General features: G+C 59.1%; 4 protein-coding genes across 4 annotated transcripts; 2 read left to right on the forward strand and 2 right to left on the reverse strand.

Moving 5' to 3' along the window:
• The first annotated feature begins 144 nt into the window (after positions 1 to 144).
• B0H64DRAFT_74843 (uncharacterized protein) lies at positions 145 to 1,477 on the forward strand. Its single transcript, XM_062808708.1, has 2 exons — positions 145 to 490; positions 561 to 1,477. Exons 1-2 carry the CDS (start codon positions 431 to 433, stop codon positions 1,404 to 1,406), a joined length of 906 nt encoding a protein of 301 aa, XP_062661947.1. The 5' UTR covers positions 145 to 430; the 3' UTR covers positions 1,407 to 1,477.
• Positions 1,478 to 2,359: 882 nt separating this feature from the next.
• B0H64DRAFT_471723 (uncharacterized protein) lies at positions 2,360 to 5,186 on the reverse strand. Its single transcript, XM_062807896.1, has 2 exons — positions 4,234 to 5,186; positions 2,360 to 4,179 (listed from the first exon to the last, which is right to left on the reverse strand). The coding sequence occupies exons 1-2, from the start codon at positions 4,959 to 4,961 to the stop codon at positions 2,478 to 2,480; spliced, it is 2,430 nt and encodes an 809-aa protein (XP_062661948.1). The 5' UTR covers positions 4,962 to 5,186; the 3' UTR covers positions 2,360 to 2,477.
• A 1,577-nt stretch (positions 5,187 to 6,763) lies between these two features.
• Positions 6,764 to 9,898, reverse strand: B0H64DRAFT_415153 (ribonucleases P/MRP protein subunit POP1-domain-containing protein; the record flags this gene model as incomplete). The annotated part of the gene is made up of 2 exons (XM_062805081.1): positions 6,764 to 9,600; positions 9,865 to 9,898. The coding sequence occupies 2 exons, from the start codon at positions 9,896 to 9,898 to the stop codon at positions 6,764 to 6,766; spliced, it is 2,871 nt and encodes a 956-aa protein (XP_062661949.1).
• Positions 9,899 to 10,426: 528 nt separating this feature from the next.
• On the forward strand, positions 10,427 to 12,650 carry B0H64DRAFT_74874 (N-terminal C2 in EEIG1 and EHBP1 proteins-domain-containing protein). The gene is made up of 3 exons (XM_062808709.1): positions 10,427 to 10,867; positions 10,950 to 10,973; positions 11,030 to 12,650. Exons 1-3 carry the CDS (start codon positions 10,832 to 10,834, stop codon positions 12,341 to 12,343), a joined length of 1,374 nt encoding a protein of 457 aa, XP_062661950.1. The 5' UTR covers positions 10,427 to 10,831; the 3' UTR covers positions 12,344 to 12,650.
• Positions 12,651 to 12,916: the final 266 nt, after the last annotated feature.

Raw genomic sequence — 12,916 nt, forward strand, 5'->3', positions numbered from 1 at the left:
CGGTGATGGTGTTAGGAACAGCAGGTAGCTTGAGTTAGGTATTGATACCGTGTTGTGTGGGAATGACTCAACTTGGCGTTGGGAGTGTCGTTCGAGTCCTGCCATGAAACGGCCCTGCCCAGGCCCAAGACTCCAGGGTGCCAAGTCGCCAAACGCCCCTGGACCAACAGCGGCCGGATAACGGCAACTCGGGTGACCGATCGCCTGTGCTGCGGCACTTGGCGGCTTGGCTGGCGGGGCCGGCGGCCACCCGACTTGAGTCTGCGCCACTTGCGTGTCCCAGCGATGGTGGAATTCCTTCCGCTTTCAACAATTTACGACAACCTTTTCTTTCCTTGTTCCATTGCATTTCACCGATAGGTTGAAGTAACGGCCAGTTTCCATTCAACAACCACACAAAATTCTTGACGACTGTACAACGCAACGAACCATGTCGGAAGCTCGCCAGCGGGTCATGGAGACCAACCGGTCTCTCCGTCTGATCAAGACGGCAAGTTCATCCCGTTTCCTCGACCCAGTATCAGTATCTCCCGACGCTCTTCCGCTAACACCCCCTCCAGGAACTCGAAAACCTCCTCGAAAAAGGCGTAATCGACGACACCGCCTTCGACTCCATCCACGCGCTCCTCCCCGCCGAAGCCTCCCTCGCCGCCCGAAGCAACAACCCAACCCCAGCGCCCTCCTCCACGGGCGGCCTACCCACCCCCGCCCAATCCATCTCTCCCGCACCACCAGCCCGCAATAACAACCCCAACAACAACACCAACCCCCATCCCGCCCCGCCGTCCTACGCCCAATCCACCGCCTCCCCGCCCTCCCTCCCAGCACGCAACAACCCGCCCGCCCCTCCCGCCGCGCCAGAAAAGCCCGTCCTCACCCACGCGCGCGCCCTCTACCGCTACGCGGCCAGCGACGCCCGCGACTGCTCCTTCGAGCGCGACGACCGCATCGCCGTGCACGAGTACATGAACGCCGACTGGTGGATGGGCCGCAACCTGCGCACGGGCCAGGAGGGGATTTTCCCCAGGAGTTATGTCGTTGCGGTAGCCGGGGGGGATGGGGGTGAGAAGGGGGGTGTGTCGCCGGTGCCGGTGCAGCAGCAGCAGCAGCAGCCGCAGGGGTATCAGCAGCCGCAGTATGCGGGCGCGGGTGGTGGTGGGGGTGGTGGTGGGGGTGGGTATCCCATGGCGCCGGTGCCCGTGCAGGGATATCCGGCCGCGCCGCCGCCGGGTCAGCCGGTGGTGCCGTATGGACAGCAGCAGCAGCAGCAGCAGCAGGGGCAGGAGGGAGAGGGGGTTGGTAAGATGGGGGAGCATGGGAAGAAGTTTGGGAAGAAGTTGGGGAATGCGGCGATTTTTGGGGCGGGCGCGACGATTGGGAGTAATATTGTTAATTCAATCTTTTAAGTCGGGGGGTGGGTTGGTTGGGTTTTAAGGAGGGATGGGTGGGAGGGGGAATATGGGACGGTCTATCATTTTCGAGATGGGAGGATTGGGGGGTCTTTACTTGGGACGGCGAGTGCGTTGCCAGGGGCGGATTGCTCGTTACTATTCTTTCATCTCCCAGAAGGCAGACTGTTTTTCTATGCCTCCAGCGAACCACACGAGCTTCACTACGGGTTCCTCCGTTTCTCTCGGCACATAGGTTAATAGAATGGCGTTCTGGCTTTCACTCATAACTTGATCCTTCGCCCATAACTTGATCCACCCTCCCCGTTCCCCTAGTTTTTCGGGACACTCTCGCCCCCAACCTTGTGATAAGAGATACCCGAACGCTGCCACCACCATTCCAGGGGTATCGTCGCATCGGGCCCGGCACGACGGTCGAGAACATCACCTGCAGCGGTGGGACCGGCGTGCAAGGGGCCCCGGGTGTGCATCAACAGCCACCGGCTTGGCAGCCGTCCATCCAACGTCGGCTTGTGCTCACTGTTACTAAGAGGATACAATACGGAGCACGTAATGGCGGAGTGGGAACGAGGGTATGACTGATAACTAGGATTGATCTAGTGTAGTTGGCCTATGACGGTGGCCTGCCCCGTCTGTCTGCTTGTCTGCCTCGCAAAATGGTACAGCCATAACTAGGAGAAACGTGATGCTGCTGAAATCCATAGTTACCCATGATAAACTCGTCTCTGTTTTCTGTCCCAGCCAACATAGGGAAAGAGTGGTGTCCGGCCGCCCAACTGGCCATGGCCAAGATCGTGGAGATCATGACCGCGAGAACTGTTGCGAACACAACAAACAAAATAACCCCTTCAAACTCCGTGCTGCCCCGAGCACCCACACCGCCCCCTGCCGCCCCAGCCCTGGTATTGACACCCCTCGTCCCATGCGATGAATATGCCGACATATGAAGCCCCCGAGAGATAGGAAAGCGTGATGAGAAGCGGCCATAGCATCCAACAAAACGGCCCAACGAAGTAGGAGAAAAGAGGGCAAAAAACAGAAAAAGAGTCGTTTCCCACACAACCCACATCACACGACAACCGACCGTGCATCACCCCCCAACAGCCGCGCATCATGATGCACCCCCCATCCCTCCCCACCCAAACAACCACCATCACCCAACAGCATCCCATCCCCACCATCATCCTCCTCCCCGCCCACCCAAACCGGCACCCCCCCCTCGGCATACCTTACCCCATCCCTCCTCTCCAACTCCGCCCTCAAAACCTCCACCTCCATCCGCCACCGCCTCCCCAACCTCCCCTTGCGCGCAGCACACACCCGCAGTAAGGCATCCTCATCATTCGCCGACTGCACAACAAGGGCGACGAGGTCAGACGCGCGGCGCGCGGCCAGCAAGTCGACCTCGCGCTCGTGCCGCGCGACCAGCTCCTCCATGCGCCGGGCCTGCTTCTCGCGCAGGCCGTGGATCTGGGAACGGTGCCGGCGGGTCAGGCTGTCGCGGAGGGTGTATTGCTGGCGGAGTTGTTCTAGGTCGCGGGGGGTTACAAGGCGGTGGGGCATTGTTGTTGTCGTTGTGGTTGTTGGGGGAGGGTTTTGGGGTTGGGGTTGGGGGTCGGCTGGTTGTTCTTGTTGTTCCTGGGGTGGTGGTTGTGATTCGGATTGTGGTTGTGATTGTGGTTCTGGTTGTGATTCTGATGGTGGTGGTGGTGGTTGCTCGTCAGGGGGCGCGACGAGGCCGGCCTTACCGTTGCAGTAGTCCTCCATGTGCCGCAGCTTGATCTGCACCCGTTTCTCCTTCTCCTCCAAGCCGGCCTGCAGCTCGATCTCGGCCAGGACCTGGCGGTCCTCGAGGTGCTGCTCCGTCTTGGCGTGGCGCTCGCGCATCTTGAGCATGAGGTCCGCAAACTTGTCGCCCAGGGCGATCTTCATGCTCGACTGCCGGTTCTGCAGCGCGTCCTTCACCTTCTGCTCGTACTCGTTGAAGCGGGCCATCTCGGCCTCCTGCCGTTCCCTGAGCGCCTTGAACTCGCCACTCTCCTGTGTCCTCTTCTCCGCGTCCTGCTTGGCCTTCTCCTCCGCCTCGGCGGCCTTTTCCCGCGCGAGCTTCTCAGCCTCGAGCTCCGCTAGGCGGGCCTCCTCTTCGACGCGGCGGCGCTCCAACTCCTCATCGCCGTTGCAAAAGTTGGGACACCCAACAGTCCGGTCCCAGACGGCGCCGCAGATGTAACAAAACTGGGCCTTGCACCGACAAGTGATGTGGGTGCAGCCCTGGGCCAGCTCGACCAGCGACCGGCACTTGTAGCAGCGGCGCCAGCCCGACGTCTCGCCCATCTTGAGCACGGCCTCGCTGTCGCGGTCCTCGGGGCAGTCCTGCCCCAGCTGGTGGGCGTTGCGCTTGCACAGGAGGCAGACCTGGGTCCGGCAGGCCTGGCAGAGCGCCTCGAAAGGGTGTTTGGGGTCGACCTCGGCGGCGGGCGGGATGAACTCGCCGCAGGCGGCGTTGGGGCAGAAGGTGCGCGCCTCCCAGGGGGTGTTGTACTGCACTACCGCCTTGAGAAACAGGCGCTGCTTTTCTTGTGTGAGGACCATCTTGATGATGGCGCTCGGTATGGGCTGGGTGCAACACCTCGGCGGCATTTTGGACTCGTCCGAGATCGACTGATCTATGATGACGGTCAGACAGTCGCGGCAATAATAGTGGCCGCAAGGGAGCGCGTGCAAGATGTTGCTGTCGGTCGTGAAGTCTTCGCGGCAGCACACACAAGGCCTGGTAGCGTCAGAAATGTTTCTTCTTGTAAGCGCTGGTCCCCTAGGCACTTACATGGGCAAGCTCGGGCTCGGCCTCCTCCTTTTCAGCCTAGCCGCAATACTGCGGGTGAACCCCCTAACCCCCTTCTTTGTCCCCGACCTCACTGGTTTCCCTCCTGTCCGTTCCGACTTCTCACCACGTGTTGGCCTGGGGAGCTTGGATTGAATCAACGCAGGATCGACCTGGCTGATGTACTTTTCGTACTGAGAAAAGCTGAGCGTGCTAGACCTCCTCCTCCTCGTCGTCGAAGCCTCCGCTGGTGGAGCGGGTGTCGCTGTCGTCTGATCTGTTGTCCGCGACGTCATGACTGTGTTTGTAGTCCCGTCCGAGCCTGCCGATCCAGCCCGGCTATGTTGTTGTGGGGGCGTCTCGAGAAACCGACCTGCGGCGATCCTGTGGTCTTGTGTGCTAGGCCGTCGTGAAGTCGGCAGCTCAATCCGAAGGGCCGCTGCCCTTAACACCAACTCCTGCTCGATATCCGACTCGGTGGCGCCATCGGATCGGCCCAAAACCTCGCGGACGTACTCGGCATCTTTCAGTTCGGGCAGTCCGGCTCGGCCGTCGAGGGGGCTCGTCAGCAGCATCGAGCGTCGAGCCATGGATGTCACGCCAACCAGTGCAAGGCGATCGACGGTCGAAGCAACTCCTCCCGGGCCGTCCAGCGTGAATCTGTCGGAGACATGACCTGGGATGAGATTTGATGGCGCCGGGGCACAAACGCGGACACTGTCGTGAGGCATACGACCGGAGGGGCCGACGAGGACGGCAGTTTATCGTTATCGCTCGGTCGGGTTCGCCTGTCCTGAAGTGGGCAGGGGAGGGGGGGTTTTGTCTGACCAGGCCCAGTGAGGGCTGTCTTGGCCGATCTCGCCAAGGCGGCAGCTGCCCTGCTGCGCTCCACAAGTGACGCGACCAGGACCTAAGAGTGAGCTGTTGCTATCCTCCGTAGGAGACGGGACCTCCGAGACGGGAGAGGGAGGAAGGTCAGAGTTGGTTGAGACCAAACGCCGGAATTTTGGGTCTCAGAAGAAAGATGATGTCCGCTCACACAGGCACAATGCAGGACCGGTGCTGTGTAACGTAGCGAGGGAGAGCCTCCAATCGAACGAATATTGACCGGTCGAGATGGTGGGCGGGTCGTCGGGTGGCTGCGGTTGCGATAGGCTCAGGCCGGAGGTGCTCGCCTTGATATGACTGGACTGAGTTGGGCGTTCCATACAATGCTACTCGTGAGAGCTGGGGTAATTCCACACGTTCGTAACGAGCAGTTGTAGCAGCCGTATGAGAAAGAGTCTTCGTCCAGGTGAGTGAAGCAGCCGGACCTTGGAAGAAAAAGTGTACGAAACGGAAAGGCATCGCGATGATGCGGACCGCCGACTTGTAAAAGCACACCAACCGGGAGCTGTTTGCTGCACCAGCGCCACTTCCTCGGCCTGCAGCCCTGCCGTTGCGCCCCCAACCTGCCGCTTCTCAGAAACCCCCGAGCCCAAGAGATGTACATACAAGGGCAGAGCAACCGAGACCCGGACCAGTTAGATCCCGATCCCCACTGGGATCTCGAGCAAGGGGTGGGAGTCAAAAGTACCAAGTATTCATCCACCGTGCGTGCGTGCTCTGGGGTTTGGAGACCGAGAACGGCACAGTCAGTTATCTCGCCCGGGATCTGGAGCGATCGGGAGCGATCATGATGCCGACGTCTAATCTCTGTGCGGTGACCTGGGTGGATGCATCCAAGCTTCGGAAGCGATCGACAGTGGCTGCAGAAAACAGAGGCGCATGATTGGCTTGCGGACATCCTTGTCCCACAGGTGACGGAGGTGCAGGAGACCCAGTGGGTTGGAGCTTTGCCATGTCAATGTGACAAGTTAGGTTGGGGTTGGGTTGGTGAACAAGGCAGAATTTGTCACTTTTTTGATTGCCCGAGACGGGATTACGATCTCCAAACTACAGATCGGACCGTACGTTGGGATGTACCAGATGTTGTATCAGCTTGGATCTGTCTCAAACCGAAAGCCCTTTTACACCATCAGCCAAACGTCGCCAGGGAATTTAGACAAGTCCACTCGCTCACCGTCAGGTTACGCAGTCGTCATTTTTTATGATAGCCCTTGCTTCTCATCACAAACAGACGGCTTCCTTCCTGTCAGTTTGATAGGGATCAGCCCTGCATCTGACTCGCAGCATCCGAGCCCTACACACAACCGCTCTCTCGGGGAATATCGCCGAGAAAGATAATCGAGTGATGACCTGACGAGCAAGGCGTTTTGACGTTGTCTGTGGACCGCAGGCATTCCATTTCCGGCACCAACTTTCTGGAGCCGAACGAAATCGGGAATGGTGACAAACTGCTGCTTCATTGACTGTTTGCGTTGGATGTTGCCGGTGGGTGGCCTGCAGCCCCAACCCAACGGGTTTTTTCGTCATCGAGTTACTTTGTACTTCGTAGTGAACGCCAACCGAGCGCCTCGCTCAGTTAGTTCAAAGCTTGAGTTGTTTGTCACCGGGGAAGAAGCAACAAGCGACAGATGTCGTCGGACCCCCGTCAAACAAGTTCCCACCTCGCCAACCAGCCCACATTCTCGCCCGCGTTCCTGACGATGCAGAGCTTCCCTTCCTTGGTTCCCGCTTCCGCCACCGACTCGAGCGCCTTCGCTGCCGAGATGGAGCCGATTGCCGTACCCCTGCCCTCGCTCAGACTGAACGCGCCCGTCGTCACAAACCCAAGCAAATCCTCCGTGTCCGGGCACAGGGGATGGTGCCCGCCAACGTCGAGCTCATTGGCAGCCGGTCTTGGGTAGGGGAGTTCTGTCGCGACGAGTGATTGCGCTAAGAGTTTTTTGCGTGACTCCATATCGATGCCGGGGGGCATCTGTGGGGGGCCCACCAACCGGGATCTACGATCGGAGCCCCTGTTCTTTGGGTTCGGCAGCCCCCGAAGCCACTGATCCCTCAGGTCTCGAGGGAGGGATCCTGGTGAGTTAGTCGAGGTCGGGTCGGACGCGAGAACTTCGACCTCGTCAGATGGGTCGGCAATCCTTGCTGGCTTCCGGGAGGGCAGCCGGTAGATCCTGGCGCAGTTGTTTGCGACGCCTCTTGCGACGAAGGTTAAATGAATTGTGACGATGGTGTTCGCAGGAGGCTTGGCTGGATTGGGTAATCCGAGGAGCGAGATGAAAGCCGGCTTTGGCAGGCGTCGAATCAGCCCCAAGGCTGTTGCTGAAGGGTCGGGGACCTCTACGGGCTCGGCCTCTCCCGACCGTTCCGGGGGATCAATGTCCATCTCGGTCGCATCCGGGATCGACAAGTTCGTCGCTTGGGAGAAGGCAAACAAATGTTCGAAATCGCAAGCCAAACCGTCTCCGGTCTCGCCTTTCCGGCTAGCACCGAGGTCGAGCGACTTCCACTCGACCCTCTTGCCTTTCGGGCGGCGATCCCAATCCCGCTTTCGCTTGACTCGCTGCTCCAGTTCCCAATTACGCCCGGCGTCGGTTGCTGGGAAGTCGCCAGGGAACCACGGAGCACCGTGCTCAAACGCGATTTGTCTTTGCTCATTTAAACCGCCAAGTCGGGGGTTGCCGCCCGTCGAGAGAGGGCAGTGCATAAGAGAACCCCAAAGGGCCATGATACACTTCCATGGGGCCAACAACGTCCATGTGCCTTGAGCCTGTCCATCCGTAGATGGTCTCGAGGCGAGCAGCATGATGGGAATTGGAGGGTCGGCCGCAGTCACCTGGAGGGTCTCCCCAGGCGGGTTCGCCCCTCTCCGGCGGTTGATGGTCTTCTGAGAGGGTAGTTGTGAGGCCTGGAATCGACGATCCCGGCTGAAGATATCGAATGGTTTCAACCCCTCTTCGACAGGCCATTTGGTGAGCGTTTCAACAAGAGGCCCATCCGCACGGCCATCTGGGATGTTCACTCTTTTTGGCGGATACGTCAGCCGAGGGTCTTGCACCGAGAAGGCCAGAAGTGCATCCCTAGGGAGCGATGCGGGATTTGCAACTCCGGCAAGTGACTGGAAAACCTGACCATGGGGCTCCTGGTTGTTTGACTTGCCACGGTATGGTTGAAGGACGCCGAGCAGTGCCTCGGTAGAGGCAGGGCCAGTGAGCTCGATACTACCGATCTCGAAGCGCAGATCTTCGATATGAAGCCGAGGGTTTTGCATCTTCGCAAGCTTGAGGAGTTCCTGGAACAGCTCAAGGAAGCATGACGGGTGAGTGCGAATGAATAGCTGTCTCTGCGGTTTCTTTGGGCGGTTCGAGTCCGTAACATCGTCGCCCTGGGCGGGTGCTTGGGGATTCCAGACGATGGTCGCAGGCCCGATATCTCGCCTCGAGTCTTTGGTCGGTTTGCTGAGGATGCCAGTCCATTTCCGCACGCCGGCCCTCCACTTTTGTCCTCGGGCGCCCCAGGCGCTTTCTTGCGTCAACCCCAGGCCCTTCAAGACGCGTTCGGCACCATCAGCCGTCCCGTATAGACCAATGGTGCTCATGTAGCTCATATCCCACACCACAACCCCCTTTTGGCCTGAGGCACGATGGGTCGGGCGATAGCATTTCTCGGTCGGGGTGAGCGGGACAGCGAAGCGCCACAATGGTTTGCTTGGTTCCGTCATAGTTGCCCGTTTCGCATGCCAGAGATGTGTCGGCAACCACGTCTTGTTCATTTGCCTTTTCCTGAACTTGGACTCGGCCTTGGGCGGCTCGTTGAGCATGTCGCGTCGAATTTTCGGCCTCGCTAGCCTGGTGTGCACGGTTGGCTTCTCCCCTCCTGCAGCCGAGTTTCCTTCGGCGGTGGCTTTTTCCAGTAGCTTCTTCCTTTTCCTCGCAGCTAGGATGCCGAGCTTTTTGGCGGTCTCGGCGCGGATGCGGGCTCGGGTTGTACGAGGGCGGCGCTTTCTGGCCTCGACGGTCGGCGTGTTGTCCTCCCTCATCTCCCTCTTCGCCTGCTCGCGCAATCTCTTGGGAACCCTTTTGGCATTGTGGCTTGCGGTCCTCCGCCGCATGGCGCGGGGCACTTGCTGGAATACGCGGGTTGCATTGATGGCCTTGCATTTGCGCATGCTATTCTCGAGGGCCTTGATCTCGAACTGGCGGGCATTGAGGAATTTCTGCAGGTCGAGCTTGCCGTCTTCGAGGGCAGCATCGGACGGCTGGGTGCGAATGTTGCGGGCATCCTGGAATTTTACGCGTTTCGTAGAGCGCGACGTCGTTGTCGTCGTCGTCGTTGGTCGTCCATCTTGGGGTCGAGTTTTGGGGTCTTTGGTCACCGGGGCATCTTTCCGTTTCCTCGGCTCCGTCCTCTTTCCGAGGGGCAGAGATCGTTTACCGTCCATACGGCCAACATGGGGCTCGGGGTTGGGCGAAATGGCTGTCGGTTCTGGACTTGGAGGTTGCTGAGAATGAGAAAGCAATAACAGATCGGCGCTGGACCGATGCCAATTAATTTTTGGAGCTCTTATCGGATTCCTCGCAGCGGCTTATCAGACGCGGTGGTGGGGTTCGGGGTTCTTGAATCTCAAGGGGGCCTTCCGGAGTGTGCTGCAAGGTTCCCATGAGGAGGAAGGTGTTGCCCCGTGTGCCTGCCCGGGGATTCGTAGCTTGGGGGAGTACCCATATCCCCTCGCCGTCAAAACAACATTACTCTGCAGGTTCAATGAACCACAGGACCTCAACATTCTTCTCCCAAAATCCACCCTGGATTGAATAAGCTTCAGCCCACTTGCCTTGCCGCTCGCAGATCTCGGCGGAGGCTCTCTGTGAACCTGGAAATGCCCGAGCCCCGCAATTCGATGGCCCCCTCCCATCCGTATGGGGGTGCCTCGGGGCGAGTCCCTGGATCTTGGTGGGTCCACCTAACCGCTATTTTCAGGAGACATCTGGCATCCAATCCCCTGAATTGAACTTGCAGTCACCGCGCGGAGAAGACAAGCTTTCGTCCCGGATCGCGCTCGCTTGGTTTACCCTCGGTGGTAGTGTCCCGCTCTCCGGCATCAACGCTACCGACGATTCAGTGCATCACTGCACCCTCAAGCGCGTCAGTAATCCTTGGCGTGCCGACGTCAGCTCGCGTGGTTCGTTCCCTCCCTCCACATTCTTGACGAACTGACGAACTGGAAAAAGGGAAGTGGCAGGCCCATCCGAATTCGGTCCCAATTGCCGGTTAGTCGGCGAGGGAGGAATGAGCCTGTCCCCGAATCGACTGCCACATGCCACACACATGCCACATGCATTGATAGTAACATTTTGAAGCGGCATTAAAACATGGATTCCCTCAGTAAGCTTTGCCGAACTATCCCCTTCTTTATCTCTTAGGTCCTCAACCCCCCTCGCCGCGCCCCCCATCCCGAAGCTCCGTTGTTACACAACTCTCAGGCTGTCTGCACTCTGCGCCGCCCGTTTGTCTCAGCTGTGCCTTCTTCGGACGAGCTCGATTCATTCGGTCCTCTTACCACCAAACCCCCGGTTCCTCTTTTTTTGCATTACCGAAACCCGGCTTTCTTTTGCATTGGACGGTTTTACGTCACTCTGGGGTCTGGCCGTTCTGTGTAAATGCAACCGCGTCACCTTCATCGCAGCACGAGCCCCCTTGTGAGGGACCCTGCGCTAATATGCAGTTCTTCCCCATAGTGAGCAAGGGTCGAAAGGTACGGAATACAGTCGGACTGTTCCCAATCCGGGTAACCCTTGAGAGAGGCTTGAAAACTAACAGGCGTATCCGTCCTACAGCCCAAGTTTGATGTTCATATTAAGGCGGGTGCAAGAAAGAGCCCTCGAGTGAGAGGAACATGTCTTGCTAACTCAAACAGATATCTGATCTCAACAATGTGCCACTTGTCTCGGGAGTGTCCATGATCAAATGGCATCTCCCGCACAGCATTCATGGAGAGCACCGCGGACGGACACAGAAATGCCCAATTTCAAACCACAGGGTCGACTACAACTACTCCAAGATCGTCCCAGTCCGCATTGGTATCGACCGTAACAACAGCCTGGGCGAATGCGCCATCGAATTTGAGGTAGTCCAGGAGTTCAGTGCCGGTGGGCTGGCCAGCGTAGCCGGGCGGGATGAGAAGATCACCCTCGGTACCGTCCGCCTCAATCTCAGCGAGTATGTGGAGGAAAGCGAGGCGATATTGCGCGATGGAACTACCGCCAATGCTATCAAGGAGATACTGGCGTCGCCCGTGCAGAAATCCAGCCACCACCGCAAACGCAGCTCGCTGAGCACCAGCGTCTCCCCAGTGACAGAATCGAGTCCCCGGGGTTCCCAAGAAGAGGAACGGCCGACAACAGACGTCCAGGACGGCGTGGTGCGGCGCTACCTCATGCAGGACAGCAAGATCAACTCGACACTCAAGATCAGCATTTTGATGGTGCAGGTCGACGGCGAACGCAATTATGTTGCCCCACCTCCCAAATCTGCCCCCGTCTTCGGCGGCATCGCCGGTTTCGTCGCGGGAGACACATTCGAACCCGTCGACGTCGGCGCAACCACCCCGGGCCTCGCGCCCTCCTCGTTCACCGGGAAATCACGCGACATGTTCGAGGTTCAAGACATGTACCGCCGCGCCCTAGCCGCCAGCTGGGCCAGCCAACCCGGCGAGCTGCCGGCCGACCAATGCATCGAAAACATCTTCGGCGGCGGCGAGGGCTTCGAGACATCCCCAAAACACCATCACACACGCGGGCACTCACGACACCACCACCACCACCACCACGCGACGACTGCCAGCCGCGGCCAAAGCAGGGTTGGGTCGGGCAGAGACGACAGCCCGCCCAGCAGCAGACGAAACTTCAGGCGCGAAGACAGCGGCTCCGACGACGACAACAACAACGGCGGCGACATGATGGGCACGCTGCGGCCGCGCGACGTGGCCCGCCTGCGCCGCCACCTGCGCGACCAGAGCGCCGCGAGCGACCGGAGCAACGCCACCGTCCTGGCCGGCGACCGCGACCCTCGACCGCGAGTCCAGCCGCGGCATCGGCATCGCCATCAACGGCGCCCTGCGCGAGCCGTTCCCCTCCTTCCACCACCACAACCACCACCACCACCGCCGCGAGGACAGCAAGATCACCCACGACGGCGGAGGCCTGCGCAGCCGCAGCTCGAGTCTGGTTAGTCTGGCGACTGCGACGACGCTGGGGAGTGATCCGAGGGACAGGGGGAGGGAGGGCGGCGGGTTTAAGCGTGCCAGGGAGGTGGAGGAGGGTGAGGTAAGGGATGATTTGGTTGCTTGGACTGTGCCGGGGGCGAGATATTAGCGGCTTAATGTGGTGGGGTTTGGGTTTGGGTTTGGGTTGGTTCGGCCGGCGAGGCGTTTCTGGTGGTGAAGCCAGCGAGGCGTTCATAGACGATGAGTTTGTGAGTAATCTTGGGCTTGTGTCATTCTTATTGTAACTATTTATTTATTTGTTTATTTTGGTGGCCGGATAACTATGGACGATAGAGGATTCTTGTGAGAGACACCATCATCGCCTTGTGTGTTTGGTTCCTCTTGTGAGCTAGTTCCCCCTTAACGCCTCCTACGATGCGGTCCGACTTTTCCAACCATTCGCAATCTAACCCCGTCAAGGAACCCCCAGATCTTTTGTTCCCTGCCTATTTGCTAGACAACACTCCTGAGCGAGTTTTGCTGACTTTGCCGCTTTATAGAACAGCCACACCTTGTCGCCACCCTCATGTTCTCACCGTC

The sequence above is a fragment of the Chaetomium fimeti genome (genome assembly GCF_033439085.1).
Source record: "Chaetomium fimeti strain CBS 168.71 chromosome Unknown B0H64scaffold_2, whole genome shotgun sequence".
Lineage (NCBI taxonomy): Eukaryota > Fungi > Ascomycota > Sordariomycetes > Sordariales > Chaetomiaceae > Chaetomium > Chaetomium fimeti.